The 17,990-nt window shown below is 32.7% G+C and overlaps 3 protein-coding genes across 3 annotated transcripts in view; all 3 read right to left on the bottom strand.

Moving 5' to 3' along the window:
• Positions 1-3,363, bottom strand: part of LOC107367505 (uncharacterized) — a 51,508-nt gene extending 48,145 nt beyond the window's left edge. The window contains exon 1 of the mRNA XM_089267708.1: positions 1,083-3,363. Coding sequence (XP_089123834.1) covers positions 1,083-1,763 — 681 coding nt within the window. The 5' untranslated portion in view covers positions 1,764-3,363. The remainder of the gene's footprint in view (positions 1-1,082) is intronic.
• Positions 3,364-6,145: 2,782 nt separating this feature from the next.
• On the bottom strand, positions 6,146-7,528 carry LOC107367416 (uncharacterized). Its single transcript, XM_015935118.2, has one exon. The coding sequence runs from the start codon at positions 7,470-7,472 to the stop codon at positions 6,276-6,278; it is 1,197 nt and encodes a 398-aa protein (XP_015790604.1). The 5' UTR covers positions 7,473-7,528; the 3' UTR covers positions 6,146-6,275.
• Positions 6,146-15,671, bottom strand: LOC107367579 (carbonic anhydrase 2). The gene is made up of 7 exons (XM_015935309.3): positions 15,354-15,671; positions 13,480-13,536; positions 13,235-13,408; positions 10,189-10,343; positions 9,641-9,736; positions 9,075-9,296; positions 6,146-8,930 (listed from the first exon to the last, which is right to left on the bottom strand). The coding sequence occupies exons 1-7, from the start codon at positions 15,427-15,429 to the stop codon at positions 8,736-8,738; spliced, it is 975 nt and encodes a 324-aa protein (XP_015790795.1). The 5' UTR covers positions 15,430-15,671; the 3' UTR covers positions 6,146-8,735.
• Between the last annotated feature and the right edge of the window lie 2,319 nt (positions 15,672-17,990).

The raw sequence follows: 17,990 nt of genomic DNA, 5'->3' as shown, positions 1-17,990 counted from the left end.
GTTAGACCATCCAAGTGTTCAGATGAATGAACAAGTTGAAATTAATCAGTCAACTTGAACAGGGAAGAAGAAAAAAACGCAACGAAAATTGAAATAAAGAATTGCAACGTTAAACATTTTCCTTGGCCTTTTCTGGTTCCAATCACCTTCTGAACACTTGATGAGTAATATGAACTGGAGTGACAAAAAATTAGCAAAATTCTGAAAATGAACTTTTCAAAATTCTATTCCAATTTTGCTCCTCTTGACCCACTCGAGTTATCATGATTTCTGAACGTTACATTTCGATTTTGCCTTTCAATGGAATAATTTTATTCCCTGAGAATAATGATAAAAGGATAATGTTTATAAAGAGATAATATTCTAAAGAAAATGTTGAATAGCAAATGCCTTGGAGGAAATATGGTGAATAGTTGAAAGTGGAAAACAATGAGAATCGAGTTTTCAAAGTTCAACTGTTAATTATTCTGATAAACTCTGGGAGTGAGAAAAGCTTATTGCTTGTAAAGAAAAGTCAAGCACTAAATGTTGTGCCCATGTATTCAGATAAAAAGGTAATGAGGTAAAGATGAGAGTAGATGAATATTAAAGGTATATTGACTTGTTTCTTTACTGATATCATCAGATTGTAATGTTAATTAAGGCTAATTAAAGTAGTGAAGGTTGAAAAAGATAACAATGAGCAGCAACAACAGTAGAGTGCTGTAAAAGATGAGCTCAGTAATTGATGCTAAAAGTAAGCAGAAAGAGAAGCAAAAAATTGATGACAAAAAAATCGAGGATAAAGACTGATGGTTCTGTGAATACTTTTTTCTGGTATATCTTTTATTCACATCATTTTTTGCTTCGCCATTGTTTCCATCATTTATCAACAGGATATCTTAACATTGTGATAACATAATAATGTTAATCATTACTGGGAGTGAAAATTGATTCAATGCTACCAAGCTGACTGTGTTGTGCAAGTTTGGAAATTTTATTTTTTAGAAAATTTTTTGTTCCAATTTTTTGTTCGTTTTATTGTGCCAATGTTTTTGTTTCAAGTTTCAACCAAATTTGATATTAAATGAGAATGAACTTACCGGTCGTCGAGATTGGAAAAGTTGAAAAGATTCACGATATTCTGATGATAATGAAAGTATTGGGACGTCAACTTTTTTGGCAATCATTTTGAGATAATAAGTTCGTCTGGGTTCTAATAGAGTTAATATAAGGGAAGGATTGTGTATCTCAAAGGATTGACACATTGATTCCAATAGCCTTTGAGTATCATTCCCAGCAGGTATTGGTGATAATATGAGTGAAGTATCATCAGGTGAAAGGTTTGTATCACGAGGTGAACCCGAGGTTCCCATGCCACTCACTGAGAATCCAAGGGAACCCGGAAAATGGGCTGCTCGAGAGGTTGATGAGGTTGAAAGGGAACCCTGAGCGGATAGTTCACGTTGTAAAGTGTGCCAACGTGTTACTGCAGTCCTCAACTCTCGTGACAGCAAGACTGCCTTTTCATTGGGAACTACGGCAAGAATACGAAACTTGGGCAAACTGACTGAACTAGTCTGAGCCGAGGCATAAGGTGACCCCAGTGAGGCTGATGAAGCTGAACCTGGACGTTGCATTGACTCGGGTTGACTTAGAGGTGAACTTGAGACTTGAGCCAAGGTGAACCAAAAGGATGTTGATTGGTTCAAAATGATGTTAATAATTATCAATATGGAAACATAATTTAATAAAATTCTAATTGAAATCATCTTGATGCTCATATTTTCACCCTTTTTTTATCACTAATCAAATTATTCAGTTTCAATGAATATCAAATTTCAGTTTAACCCGTTTCTCTCACCTCCCAACACTGTTCAATCTCAATGCTTTGACTCACTTAAAAGGTAACCTTTTTACCAATGGATAAAGGTTATTGTTTGAGATTGGCAAAGATTATTGCTAAGCTTATGAAATTAACATTCAAATCTTTTCACCCAAAATAGTAACCCTAACTTTTATTCACTGGGAGGTAAAATGAAACTCCCAGTTGGATGTTGAACCAGCAAAATGGTTGCAATGTTTTTCCTTTTGCAAATGTTCCAAACAATTTGTTGCAAGTTCATTGAGAAAAGGATTTCACTTGGTGTGTATGTCAACCCTATGCCCGGTGTAACCAAAGTGTTAGAGAATGTCGATAAATGTTTTTATCTGAAAAAGAAAAGTTGATCAACCATAAAACACATTTTCCAATTGATTATTGCTTTTCCCCAATTTTATCCTCATGGAGTTCACATTCATCATTACCAATCATATGCTTCTCATCACAACAGACTATTTGGTAACAAAGATCAGAACGATGAGTATGATGATGGGCAACACTAATGGCGATGAGCTGGTAAAAATGGCAGCTATAAAGATGTTACTTGTAATGACTAGAGTTGATAAAAAAAGCTCAAAGAGAGCAATTTGCACATTAAATATTTACCAAAAAGCACTTCACTTTACAGTTGCTTTGATTAAATCTAGTTTAGGTAATCATCATCTTCAGACATTATCAGGTAATCCATTTTGTTTATTCACAAGGTTATTCATTTTCCAATGGAATGATGAAAAGAAGGGAAAAACTTGAAAATGATTTTATTCCAGTCAATTTGAACACAAAGAAAAATTCACTTTCGATTTGTTACAAGATTTTTGCCGAAACGGGAAAAGATGAAAATGACAGCAAATTCACTTTAGTTGGGCACAAGAATGTGAAACAATGAGAAATTGGAAAAACTTTGAAAGGTTAACTTCGTTAATTGGCATAGATAAGAGATTGTTATTACTATTGTTTGAGTTTTGAAAAGGTAACAAGAACAGGTAACTGGGAAGGAATGTCGATTTTTTCGTTTCTTTTCACAATTTTAAAGTTGATGTTTCACTGCAACTTGAGCGATTGGAAGATACAAAAAAAAAGCGAATTTTGATGTCGAAGTTCAGACGAAATTTAGTTACATGTGTTTATTGGGAAATGTTGATGATGATGAATCTTCTGCTCTCGCCATCATCATCACTTCTTCCACTTTTGCCTTTTTATCGTCAAATAATAAGGGAAAAGAAATAAAAGGCAAAATCTAGCCTTCTCTTGTATCCTCATCACTTTTACATCTTTCCTTTCCTCATTCATTCTACTCATTCATTTCACTCATTCATTCATTCTTATACACTTTCACAACAGAGACTCTTGTTATTCTTCACTTCATCATCATCTTTATCATCTTCATCTTTCTCTCTCTCTCTTCCTTCACTGCTCAATGTAAGCCTCTTTTGTTGTTCGATGTTTCTTCTTCTCTTTCTTTCTTTCTTCTTCTTCTTATCGCTCACACTTGCTCAGCATTTCTTGTTCATCTTCACTAACAGCTCTTATTTTCATCATGAGTAAGCTCGATCCCAGTGAGACCAACCCTGACCTCACTGAACTTTGAGCTTCCTCAGCGCATCATCAATAATCTGATTCTGAACAAGTTCAACATGTTCTGTCAATGGTACAAACAGCGTTCTCTAGCAGCAATCAAATCAAACAGAAGCAAGGTAAACTCATGGGCGCAGTTGAATCAATAAATGAATCATGAAGGTTAAACTTAACCCAATTCAATGTCATTTTATTTTCACTTCAAGAAACAAGAAAAAGATTTAAAAGATTTTATTTGTAATTCATGAATTGACAAAACATTATTGGCAAATTATTAATAGCGCATTAACCAGAAAGCGTGTTTATATTTTTAGATGCGATTCGTAAGGTCGTCAAGCATTCCAACTAGATGGTCACCAAAGGTTGACAATATATTTGCTGAATGGCTGGCTACTTTTGAGGCAATTTGAGAAACAGTTTGTTGCAGCTTTGCATATTGACCAGATTGATGGATTGAATATCCAGATGATTTTGCCGATTTATCGTTCGAATCGCCCGACTTATCCTCGCCATCATCATCGTCCTTATCATCACTTACAGTGCTGGTTTCACTTGATTCCGATTTAGCTGATGATGATGATGATGAGCTGCTTGATGAACCTGCTTTTGATGCAGCCGAGGCCGAGGCTGCTGCATCACTTGAAGAGCCTGATGAGGCATCCTTTGCATGTGAATGAGTACCGACCGACACTTTGACACTTGAACCGTGATCATCGGCACCATAAGTTGATGTTACAAGAAGAAGGGCAATCAGATTCAAAAGACAATATTTCATGGTTGATTGAAATTATGAGAATTGTAAAAGTAACAATGAAACAAGAATGATTTCAAACTAATTTAATGAGAAACAGAAGTTGGTTGAATTGGTGAAAACACACGTTGCTCTTGATTTTTATATTAACTTATTTTCAGGTTTTCTCTATTTTTTTGTTTTTCTCAGCCAGTCTGTATTATTCATCGAATCAATCAGATTGTTCAAATATATCGCATCATGTGTAGTTATCCTTCAGTTAAAATGGCACTTAATTTCAACACATTTGCTCTTGTTTTTTTGCGTTTTAACTGTTGGATGATTAACTTTAAATTGGATTGTTTGTCCAGCCTTTTGATTTGAATATTCAACTATTTGACATTTGATGATGCAGATAATTAAATAAAAGGTTTCAAGTTTCTTCTGGAATTTAGTTGAATCCATCTTTAAATCGAGTTATATCGCATGTTTAACGTTGATTTCAAGATTTTGTTTTCTCATTTATTCAAGTTTGTTATTTTTTCACATTCAAATTGTCATCATGGAAGTTGGCAAATTTGGCAATTTGTTACTTTACACGAGTGTTACGATCATTTTTGGGGCTATTGTGGTTCAATCAGATATTGAACCTCATTTAGCTCATCATCAGCATCATGATAAAGGTAAGATAACAGTTCCTTTGACAACTACAGCTGAACCTCCATTGGACTTTCATTCTGGACATGGGTCGGGAGCAGCTTCGAGTTCGGCTTCGAGCTCAGCTTCAAGCTCAGCTTCAGCAAGTTCTGAACAAACTGAAAAGGCCAAAATTCACGATTTACAAACACTAATGAGATTGGCAAATGAAGAACATACAAATCAGCTGAAACACTCATCACATTCCAAGGAAAATGAATTTGTTTCCGTTCCAGCAAATACTTTGGCACAAATTGAACAATTGATTTCAATTATCATCAACTTTGCTAAAAGTATACAGAAATCAATCGCTGATATTCACAAAGACAAACAAGTAGAGAAAAATTGATCAATGATCAGTTCAGTATAAAAATGGAACTGAATATAAGTTTGCTAGGTGTAAAAAGCTCGATGTTGTATCGAATGACCACGTACTGAACCCAATAAAATGTCTTGAAAATCAACACTCAACCAGTTTCTTTACAATATTTACAATCTTTCCTTATGATTATTCGTCGTGTTTTTCGCAATTAAAGGTACTTCTAGCTCAGATGTAAATTCAGCCTTGATGTAAAACGATGATGATGATTTTCAAATAATCTCCGATATTAATGTGTATTTCGAGAAGAAAAGATCAACTCAAGAAAACATCAATAGGAAAGCAAAACCAAAAATAAGTCGATTCTAGACGAATTGCGGTGAATTGAAGTATAGTCATGAACTGCAACCTGTGTAAACTTTTAAACCCAATAATGAACGAGTTGTTTTCTCATAGCTATTTTTTCCGTACCATTTGCCTCGACAGACAAAGTAGAGTAACATGAATTATTAAATCACAAATATGGAGAAGACTGCGATCTTCAAGTCTCTAGTCTCAGACTTTCTCGAGACTCTCCACATCAATGTGGAATCACTAATATCCAAGTCGACCAAGAGAGTTATTTCTCAAATTATCACAATAAATATCTTTGAGTGTTATTTAACATGATTATCGAAGCTCCTTTAGCTTATTAACTTATCGAGTATTCTATTCTTATTTTTGTTTTCTGCTTTAATTTCTAATTTTATTTCAATATTTTGTCTAATAATGTATGTTCTAATGAATGTCTGTCTCTTTCAAGATCTAAGGGCCAGCCATATTGTAAATCGTCTAAAATTTATCTGATTTGACGTGGCGGAGATCAAAGTAATTTATTGAAACCATTTTGATGGTGTCATGACTCAAATTAAATAAACATCAGACATTAAATAACTTTAGTTTTTGGAATGATTTTAAAATTGGATTTAAGAGAAAATCTTTATTCGTCTTTTCGTTTTGACGTGTTAAACATCATTTTTAAGGCATACTTGAAGCACATCTAAAATGTGATACATAACAATTTCTTCGACAATTATTCGAATATTTCTCTATGTTCATGCTCTTGGCGTATTAATGCCAGATTTGGATACAGCAACTGCTAAATCAAGTGCCGTTTGACTCATTAAATTGAGCAAACTTGAAGCAATGGACTTCATCTTTGAATTGGCTTTTGATAAAATACCATCAACCTCTTTAGTCAAAGCAGGTGACTTTAAAGTCCCTAAATCAACTGATAGAGTCTCATTTGTTGAATCATTAGTTGAGGAACTTGCAGAAGATGAATTTGACTCTGATCCAGAACTGGAACCAGCAGAACTTGATGATTTCGCCTTTGATTTACTCCAGTATGAACCAGCAAAAAGGTTAGACCACGAGTCAGCAGTAGTAGCTTCTGTTGGCTTTTCAGTTGCATTGGTAAACGTAAGTGAGGCCAATGTTGTGGATGAAGAAGATGTTGGGGATTCTGATGACGTGGAGTCTGAAGTGGTTGTTGATTTCGATCCTTTTGAGCCTGAAGCGTCATCACTCTTGTCTTTATCGTCGTCTTTTGGTGAACTAGATGATTTTGAGCTCTCTGTAGTTACCGATGCAGAAGCAATTGACTCATAAAAATCATCTACCGAATCAGAATCTTCGTCCGTTTTGGATTTAGATGAGGAATCTGAAGTGGAATTAGTTTTGCTGGAAGAATCAGATTTGGGAGGTAAAGTTGATTTGGATTTTTCTTTTGAATCAGGGCTAGAATCAGAATCTGAATCAGAGGTTGAACTAGAGTCTGCACCAGAGGCAGAGCTAGCATCTGCATCAGATTCAGATGATGTTGAATTGGAGGTTGAAAGGGGGCTCTTGAGTGATTTACTCGGTACTTTCTTCCCGATGCCTGAAAGCGAGTCCACATCTGTACTGTCTAATGGACTGCCACTTGCTTTCGATTTTTTACCTAATAAACCAGATTTCGATTTAAGACTTGAAGATGCATCTGCACTTGCATCCGATGCTGCACTAGAATCGCTGGCTGAAGTCGAATCATCATCGGAACTCAATGGTGACGAAGGTTGACTCACTCCTTTGGCCATTGAAGATGCTTTTGCAGCGGAACCAGCTTTTGAACCAGGATTGGGTAAGCCATTTCTCAGTCCAGATAAGGCACCAGGTGAGCCGAGTCTATTTTGGTTTGCCAGTAAAGCTGAACGAAGTTCAACTAGATGGATAACATTTATGAAAACAAATAAAATCCAGATTAGTTTCATGACGAGACACTTAATTTACCTGCAAAATGGAAGGATAACTTTTCTTTAAACAATCAACTTGACAATAAAATTTAAATCTACTTTTCTTTTCTTGTTAACTTTTACTCATCGATTGATCTTTAATCAAGTGAAAGCTGTTATTACAATGGATAGGTTAAAGCGTCAGTTATTGTTGACTTTTGTTGCTCATTTGTTTGTCTTTGAATCAGGAAACATCATCAGGCAGTCAACCTATGGTAATGTTCAAGATACAAGTATAATTGAATAATTTTACCTAATTTGGTTGATTGAACGACTAATCATAAATTATTTTCAGCTCTTTCTAAACTCGTCACTCCTGTCTATTGTATAAATCATCTGATAAATTAAGACTAAAAGGTGAAATGTGCGTGTAGCAATACACAGCTTTGTTAAAGTCGCATTTTTATATTTATCGAAAGAGTGATGAATAAAAAATGCTTGGATATTGATATATGAATTGAAGTTTGTTGATTTATTGATTGGCTTGAGATTCTACAAAGACTAGCAAATATACATTGCAATGGAAACAAATTTGAATGAGCTAAATATAATAACAATATTAATCAAGATTATCATCGATTAAAGGGTTAACATTTAACGATGATAAATACTGGAAGCAGCATAACAGTTGGTTCAGTTGAAGTTGGAAGCCAAAAAATACATTCAATTTTATCACAATCTAAAGTTCCATTATTTACTTTTTTTATGACACATTTTCACCCAATTGATGCATTTCAATTGTAAACCATCAACAGGAAGACCAATGGCAAGACTAATGGTATGACTAGAAAAGGTGTGACTGGTAATATATTGTACTGTCTGTCTATCTTATAAATTAGGCATTTCTCAGTTTTTCTTCAGTGTTGAGACATTGAAGAAAAACTAAACTGTCACACTAAATCAAATAATTATCTCCTAAATTGGTCATGGACAGGACTTTAAGGTAATGTTGGCTTTTTTGGCTTTCTTTGGGTTGAAGTTACGTTAGGCTGATAAAACTATCCATCTTTCTTTCCGTCCATATATGTGAGAGTCTTCTGGGTGTTTGTTTGTCTTGAGCTTTCACAGGAAATTATTAAAATCAGGAAATTTTCACTTTCCCTTGAAGTCATGTAGATTCATCTTTAAATAAAAAATTAACATGGCGTATTCCGGTAACATAGTTTTGCGGCTTGTTTGATAGCATGGGATTGCAGTAGATTCAGCTATGATGAGGGCAATGGCGTTGACGGTGTTGAATTATCAATTCAAAATACATTTTTGAATAAACAAAATATGAATGATTAGATAGAAGACGATGGATGCAAGGCTGATTGGTCCAAGCATTGAACCAGAATCACTTTGATATATTGTACGACCTTTGAGTGGCTGCACATCACGGACAACCGTTTTCATCTCATCACCATGTTCATCAACCAGAGAACGAAGCCTATCAATCTAAAGTGAAAAGAAGGAATAAAAAAGATTCAATTACTAATTGGACTTCAAGAAGAGATTCATATCGTTTTGTCAAGATAGAGAAAGGTTTGACAAATCAATGAATCTTAAAATTTATTTACCGTTTAAAATTTAGAGACTTACCTGATCATTAGAAACTGTAATAAAATCTTTCATAACAATCCAATTTACAGCCTCTTGGCAATTGGGAGTCGTTAGAGAACCAAAATATTTGAAAAAGGATTTAGTGTTACCAGGAAGAAAATATCGTAAGCTAAACTGGTTTTTCGTATCATATTTGATGTTAGAGCTATTGCTTTGCATGGCTTCCAATAAGATGTCTAATCCAGGATTAGGATCACCATTCTGAATAAAATCAAGAAACACCGAGAAAAAAAGAGCGAGTGTAAAAAAAGTCTCATCAAAAGCTAAGTCAATCCAATTTTCAAGTTTCCCTTTAAACCATTCATTCTGGTCAACATAATAAATGACTTGTCAAAGCAGCTAATTAACAATCATAAACACTTATAAAAATATAAATAATAAACACTAATTTCATCTTTCAATCATTTATAAAGTACGCTTTATAAATCACATGTTAAGCATATGAGACAATCTGAAAAGTACTCCACAAGATGGCATCACTACTCATCCAAATGAAATCATTCAACAGTTCAATTGAACGAAGCATTTTTCATGGCAAAACTTACCTTTGCAATAACACCGATAACAGTCAATGCATCTTCATGTTCCAAAGCTTTTTCACCGAAACCCTTATACGCGGCATTGAGATGAACAAAATGAACCTACAACATATAAAAAGATAATCAAAATCACTTTTCACTTAAACAATCAATTCTGAAATGAACTGAAATCATTCACAATTTTCCAATAAATTCAGTTGTTTCTCATGTGACCCGATAGCATTTCACTTCTAATTGCAGTCACAAGTTTTAAGCAAAATTTAAATTCGTGAAAACTCAATGTTTGCTTGAGCTCGATCAAATTGGTGCAATAAGACGAGTTTTATTTGCAAGTTTTACAATTTTCTCACACATCAATGGGTCGAAGAATCTGGAATTTGACTTTTTTGTCGGAAAACTCGAATCAGCAAACTTCGCAATTAATGCAGATTAAAGTTGTTTTTAGATTAAACATGGTTTGTTTCATTTTGAAAAGTCGATATTCTTGTTTGTGTTACTTTGATTGTTGAGAAAAGAAATGTGTTTGTTTGCTCTTTGATGAGATTGAATCTTACCTCAGCAGCAAACCTTTCTCCATCAATTGCATGCTCTGAACCTGACATTGAATTGATTCCCCAATGAAGATGAAGCTGGTATAACTCCATGAGATGACCTTCAACTGCACTCCCTGTTACACTGTAAGTATACTGAGTCTTGAAATCCAATCTTACTGAAGGCAATTGAAAAAAAGAGAAGATGAAAAAGTTAATAATGAAAGAGACAGAAGACGAAAAAAGAGTTGAAACATAAAGGCAAAAGTAACCATGAATTGATGAAACATGAATCGAGCATCAAATATCAATGATATTACATGGAGTTGAACAAATGAAGTGAGCAAAATGAACGAAACTTGACGATAAAAGATTGAATTGAAATGTATAATAAAAGTTGATATTAAATTGAGGAAATGAAAGAGGAAAATGAAATTGAAAATCATTTTTGTTTCTCTAATCAATTTTGGCCAGGTAAAGTTTCCGGTAAAAAAGCTTAATGTAAACGTTGAATGTTTCAGCGCCCATTGTATGATTGGATCATGATAATTAGGGGAAAACATGGAGTTTCATGAAAATCTCTACACGCAATTATCGTTCCAGTGAAAAAGGTTTGCAAAGAAAAAGCAAAACTTTTCAAATTTATTCCATAAAATGCATTAGTGGAACTTGGAAATTAATAGAAGAAATTATCATTTCAATTGATAAATTGAATTTTCAAATTAATCGTATAAATTGGAAATTTTTATTCCATCAAATGTTTCATCAAGTTTATTGAATCTACTCCAATCCAACTTTGTTTTTCAATTTTCAATCGACTTCAAATTCATAACGATATTTAGAAATGATTATAGCAAACACTGAACCTGTGCCTATCAACTGAACAGCAAGAAACTAGTTTAAGAGAAAAAGGTCGATATTTGCCTCGTTTCTTCGTAACGACATTCACATCAGTTAGAATCCATGATTCGCTAAAAGACTTCGATATTTCACCTAATTCATCCTTCGCTTTCTAAATAAAATACTCATAAACGATACTTTAATGTTTACTTTCCATTTCATTCAACTAATAAATCTTCTAACTACAGGTACATGTGATTAGCAAAACACTTCGTGAAAGTGTTTTGTTTCCAATGTTTTACTGAACCAAATAAAACATTTATTTTTGACATTCGACCAAAATAAACAAAGACTTTCCAGGATTCAAAGTGGTTTAACTTTCTTCAGACCCAAATGTCTATCAATAAAGCTCAAAGCTATTTGGTTTCTTCATCTATTCTCATTTGTTTTTGTTATTCAATAGTTCAATACTCCCTAATAAACTTCAACTTTTTGTTGCTCATTAACTTGCTGACTCCTGAAGTGAGTTTATTTATGTTTGAAAAGTTTTCTTGAAAAATCGAGAGAAAATTTTGTTCATTTTATTTCGAGAAACATTTTAAACTCAACAAATTTTTACCAATGCTTCAGCATTGTTAATTGAGAAATACTGGTGTCAATTCATTTTACTCTAAATTCACCATAATCTTCATGATTTTATTCAAAAAGAAAATGAATTTATCAGAATTTGGAAAATGTTTTCCTCCTTTTGATTATGAAGAAGCCAACAAAAGTCAGTTTATTTATAGCATTTCTCTTTACATTGAATTATCGTTGATTAGACACACCCAAGACAAGTGTATCAAGGCTAATCTCAGATAGTCTGATTGAAAAGAGAACTCGATTTTTATCAAACTTTTCGTCTTCAACATGTTCGTTTCATGTTTTGTCTGCTAAAGATGCGATTTAACCAAACTCAATTGGCTCATTTATCAGCCTTTAGCTGAATCATTTCTGTCTCTATTTAATGGACAAAATGTTTTTCACTTGAAACTCGATTCAACTTTCACTGCTTAACATGGCTTATAATGTTGGAAAAAGTTTTCTCTACTTTTCCTTTTCTACTTATTTTTCGTAACGATATTCACATCATTTTACAAGTAAAGTTCCGTCTGAATCGAAGCAAGAGTTATTTCCATGGGATTACTCTCGATTATCTTCAAGGTTTTCCTTGCAAGTTCTGATAAAAGTATTCTTTCTTTCTCTTCTCTCACAGAATTTTGTTTCATCCATTTGTATTCCTATTTCATCATCAAGGTAATCACCCTGATGGTAGCTCACAGCAATACAAATATCATCTCTGATTAACATTACCATTTCTTTTTGTCTATCTTTTCACTTTTTTCTGCTATTCTCAGGTAATCATGATTACAATGAAAATATATTCATTGAGATCAGAAAAGGCAAAAGCCATTCTCAGTTGTCATAAATGTTCAACATTTCATGATTTATGAACATCATTTGAAAACACTTTTTTCTCCTTCTTTTTTCAGATTTGACATTATCGATCATCAGATAGTTTCAAGAGATACAGAAGAAAGAAGGAGAGAAAATTTCAATTGTCACCTGAATAAGTTGACGAATGGCCAACAAGAAAATCGTCGAAAATTGATACAATTGTTACCAACTTTGACTGTTATCAATTGTCAATAAGCATTTGAAAGAATCCATTTTTGCCTCTTCTCGAGTTATGCAAATATCTAAATTTGTAAACTGTCTATTATCAAGTCTCTAGTTCTTGGCCATCTTTACAATGCTTGAGATTGACTGTAAAATTATAAAATTTCAATCGAAAGATTTTTTTTTTCGTTTTCCATCATTTCTGCATAAAATGGTTAAAAGAAGCATTTAATGAAATCTTTTTACCAACTACAGCTAGACGTAAAATTACATTAAATATTCCAGTGTTAAAGTTTGAAAGAAAAGTGTATAAATTTTTTCTTCCCTTTCCCAACTCTGTCTGCTTTTATGTCTATTTAGTGTTGCTTTTTCATATTAAAAATAACTTTTCTTTGCTTTGCAATTAGGAAAAGGATATTTTAATAGGTAATTTACACTTCTTTTGGTTTGTTGTCTTTACCATTGTTGGCTATAAAAATCAGCAAAAAATGTGTAATCAAAAGTAATTAGCTGTTCATCAATCCTAAATGATTAGTCTAATGATCATTTTCACATTATTATTAATACTTACAATTATGTCCTGTTGAATGAACTGAACCCTGACCGGCTTCAAGTAAATTATCGTATGAATTGAAGTTAAGATGAAGCGATTCATCGATTGTGGCAAGAGAAGAGTCCAAGTTGATGGGAGACTGGCGATCATTGCCGCACTGGGATCCATTGAAAGTCAGCCACTCTTTTTGATCTGATCAACAAAGAAATTGATTGATGTGAAAAGAACTTGAAATGCCTGAATCGCTTCGAAATTAACCTTACCTGTATAAGTGAAATGGTCTGGCTTAGTGGCACGTTTAACAATTGTGTGACTTTCACCTTGGATAAGAAAGAAAAGGAAAAAAGTTTGAATATTTTTTCACTGTTGTTCATTTTTTCAACATTTATTGACTTTTCAGTATTAATCAAAGTGAGTGATTGAAATTGAATAATTTATCTGTTGGATTGGAAAAATATTGAAATGAATTGTTATTTATTGTTATACAGTCTATTTAACTTTAATCAGTTCAATGATTGGTTGGAATCCATTGAAATGTTTATCTTTATTTTTCGAAGGCAAAATTTTCCTTCGACTTTGATTCCAATTGATTGTGATTAATTTCATTTGCAATGGCAGCTAAAAGGTAAAAAAAATGAAATTCTCACTCAACAATAATCTGCTAGTTTACCAACAAATGGCTCATGAAATTTACTGGCTCATGTCTTGAGTAATTGCTAATCAAGCCATACTAAACAGTTTGATTAATGTTTCTCTCGTTTTGATTTATTTGGTAAACAAGTACTTTAATAGTTTGATGGTTCTTTCAGTGTTTTAAAAGTCACTTTTTTGCACCACAAATCGCTGATAATTGTTGAAGGTATCTAATTTCAGGGGAAAATGCATTACAAGATGAGCTTCTTTTGTAACACTATCATGAGCCTCTCATCATTGATTGAACTTTCCTGTTTTCCTGAGCTTTTAACAGCTCTTAACATGAAAACAAAAGCCAAAGAGTTTCATTAACCCATTGATGAACAATTGATTGATTGACTCATTAGCATATGTCAACAGTTTAATAAGGCATTGAACATGATTATCATCCTTTTCTTGTCATCATCATCAGAATATTGACTAAACAAAAAAAAAGTAAAAACTTTTTCATCTTTTTTCTCTCTTCCAGATTAGGATAAACTAATCTCTCATCAATCAACTAATTAACGGAATTGATGAATCATTTTCGCAACTTTTCTTAACTTTTCCCGAACTGCAAATAAAGTGAAACCAGAAATAGTTTCATTGTTGATTGGAAAGGAAATGAATCCACAAATGGAAACATTGAAGGAACAGTTGCATTATTGATTCATTTCTCAATGATGCTCATGATGAAATCGTAACTTGTTGGTTAACTGGGTAAAGATGCATCCTAATTGAGATAAATTGAACAATTTAATCTCATGATTGGTAATGAGGAAGGACAAAGGATGAAGATGCTAAGGAAGAAGGTTGAAAGATGAGGAAAAAAGACAAGTTCAAATAATAATGAAAATGAGCTGAAAGATGATAATGATTTGCGCATCTTTAGACTGAGAAAAACGTTAGACTAAATATAAAAGCTGAGAAGCAACAATGTTGGGCTCAATGCCATGGCCTTGTTTAGCATTGAACAATCCGCTTTGTGAACACAAAAAAAAATGAACAGCAAAAAAATGTAAACACTAACAATTTTCAACATTCATCTGGATTAACCAAGAAGCCTTTTTGATAATTTAATGATGGATGATGATGCACATCTCGAGATTGTTGATAGATATTGAAAAATTATTCAATGATATTCAATTGTTGAATTTAGAATATCAATTTTTTCCAATTCTTTTTTTTTCTTCTTCTTTGCTTTACTTTTCTTTTTCCCAGAATCTCTCATTCACTTGACCTTTTTATTGTTGATTAAAATTGATTTAAACTGTTGACTGTTCAATATTATCTGATGATGATAAATGCCTTTTTACTCAACAATATTTCAATTCAATTTTGATTTCATTGGAATCAATCAAGATTAAAGTGTTGATTGAAAAGTCAATGATGATGATTCGATTAAATTTTCACTCTTCGAGAAAAGTTGTAAAATTGAATGAAATAAAATTGCGTTTAAACTTACCAAATTGTGAACCAATTTCACCGTTAATTGTACTAATCAAAGTTGGCAAAAGAAGTGTCGACAAAATTAGAAACATAATTGAAAATGTAAATCCTTCAATTGCTATGTAATCCAATGTTTAATGATGAATTAATTGAATTGAAAACACTTATGTTTAGTTGATCATTTGAGGGTAAAACAATTGAACATTAATAGTTTATTGGAATTGATTGGATAACTATTGAACAAGAAAAGGTGTTAATTTGTTGAATTACTTTTTCTTTTTCACTTTTCTGTTGACTTTAATAATAACATCATGTTGTATCATAATACTAGACAAGATAAGAAGTGAAAATTTTGTGTCAGATTTTTTCATCTCATCGTTTTAGCATCCTCTTAACCTCCTCCTCATCATCACAGTTTATACGTTTAAATACTCATGCACCATCTATTGGGATGGAAATGAAGTTACTCCCAGTTGACTGATTAACAGGATAAGTCTTTCATGTTGCATAGGTTAATAGTTAATTCTCAAGAAATGAAAATTGCGCAGAAGTTTATCAAAGTTTCTCAAACCTTTTTTGGCTTCATAGTCATGTCTTAATCATTGAACACATTACGAACTCTAAAAAATGCTGATGCCTTGACGAAATGTCTTAAATCGAAGGCTAGTTTTGTTGCAAAAGTGATAAGACCCCAGGATAAGCCAGCCTCTCGATCTTTTGAACTATAGCCTTTCAATTACGATAATGATTTCAGTTAAACAAAAGGATAGACTTGACTTCAGATTCATCCTCAACTTCAAGCTCTAGACTAGGTTCTCAAATTAATTGCTTGTAGGCTCGAGCTTAATCTCACAAATTTCAGATCCAAATTGAGTTCTGATGCCAAAAGTATTGCTAAAGAAAATGATTTACCAATTGTCAAACTTTTTGCAATCTATTTTTCCTCTCAGAATAGTTTGATAACATCATATTATTGGTTTTTTTTGTAAAAAGTTATTTTTTTATCTTTTATGTTGTAGGCTCATTTTGTTTAGTTCATTGCCGAAGAACGACGGTTATAAGAATAATATAAGGGTTTCTGTAAAAAAGCTTTGGAGCATGATGCATTGACTGTTATCGGTGTTAGTGCAAAAGTAAGTTTTGTCATGAAAAATGCTTCGTTCAATTGAGTTGTTGAACTTTTTCAATTGGATTAGTAGTGCTGTCATCTTGTGGCGTAATTTCAGATTGTCTCATATGCTATACATGAGTACAGTAACCTGCCAGATAATGGGACAGACTGAAAATAGCACATTTCCCTACTTTTCTTTATTTTCAGAGCTAAAGCTTAAAAAAATGTTGAACAATGAACGTTTGAAGCAATGAAATTATTAATCATCAAAATAATCGTATAATATATAATCGAATGTAACTTGTTTAGTTAAATCTTCAAAGGAACAACAAGTTATAGTTAAATTTGAGAGACTAGTGACAAGATCTTTGCACTCAATATCATCAACTTATAATTCATTCATATCTCGCTCGTAACCAAAAAGTTTACAACAATTAATAATTGTATCTATTGAGGAAGGCCAGTTTCGTCACATTTGTATATAAACTGGACTCGGTAATTTATTAAGTTTCTTGAAATCTCATTCAATCTCCAATTTGAAACAACAGCTTGGTCACACATTTTGCACAAGATAAAACTCCAAGCTTTATTTTAATCCTCTTTCTTAATCGTTAAAACAATTTCCATGAGCATTTCAAATCACTTTTTGCAATTATCTTTCCTTGTTCGATCATTCGAAGATTATTAGCAAATTTACATGTAAGATTCAAACATTAAGTGTTTAAATTGAGAAAGAGAAATGGTTTAAATTATTCTCCTCTTTCTTTATTCTGTCTATTCCCCTGTCTTATTTCTCATTCTTAACAATGGTCAGAAGGGCAAAACAAATACTTTGTTTTAACTAAAGGATTATTGAGGGGAGTTGAAATTAAGACTCCAAAGTGGTAACTTGAAAATGTCTGGAACTGGTGCTTGGTCAATTGGACCTCGTCCTTTATTTAATTATTAGTTTAACTAAATTTTAGTTAATTTAAATGGAAATTATTGTCCACAAATGGTTATTATTAATAAATGTTTTTAAATGGCCTTAAAATCTTACAAGTCGACAGGATGAATCCTGGGCGAGTGACCCACGGATCATCCAATCAATATTAATTAATATTGAAATTATTATTTCACCAATTCTGGTGGTGAAAATGAATGTAACTGGTACTTCGTCAATGGGACCTAGTACTCAGTTAATTGTTATTTTAACTAAATTTTAGTTAATTCAATGGAAAATATTGTCCATTCAATATAATGAATATTGAAATTATTATTTACCAATTCGGTAATGAAAATGAATTTAAATGGTGCTTCTCGTCAATTGGACGAAGTAATTAATTCAACCTAATTTTGGTTAGTTCAATGGAAAATATTGTCCACAAATATTATCATTATTATTATTATTATTATTTAATATTAAATTATTGGTCCACTGATCGTGGAAATGACCGGTGCCTCTGACCTAAAGTGGGGGGATGTAAGATTCAAACATTAAGTGTTTAAATTGAGAAAGAGAAATGGTTTAAATTATTCTCCTCTTTCTTTATTCTGTCTATT

This window comes from Tetranychus urticae, chromosome 2, assembly GCF_039701765.1.
Source record: "Tetranychus urticae isolate SD_2017Ah chromosome 2, NJAU_TeUrti_SD_1.0, whole genome shotgun sequence".
In the NCBI taxonomy this organism is placed as follows: Eukaryota; Metazoa; Arthropoda; class Arachnida; order Trombidiformes; family Tetranychidae; genus Tetranychus; species Tetranychus urticae.
The sequence above is the reverse complement of the archived record's forward strand: the minus strand, read 5'-3'. Positions and strand labels throughout refer to the sequence as shown.

Excerpts from the sequence above, each read along its gene's own strand:
- LOC107367416 (XM_015935118.2), bottom strand. The coding sequence starts at position 7,472 with ATGAAACTAATCTGGATTTTATTTGTTTTCATAAATGTTATCCATCTA.
- LOC107367579 (XM_015935309.3), bottom strand. The coding sequence starts at position 15,429 with ATGTTTCTAATTTTGTCGACACTTCTTTTGCCAACTTTGATTAGTACA. Across the intron at positions 13,537-15,353 it reads TGAAATTGGTTCACAATTTG|GTGAAAGTCACACAATTGTT; the intron begins GTAAGTTTAAAC and ends TTCTTATCCAAG. Across the intron at positions 9,297-9,640 it reads TTATCGGTGTTATTGCAAAG|AATGGTGATCCTAATCCTGG; the intron begins GTAAGTTTTGCC and ends GATTTTATTCAG.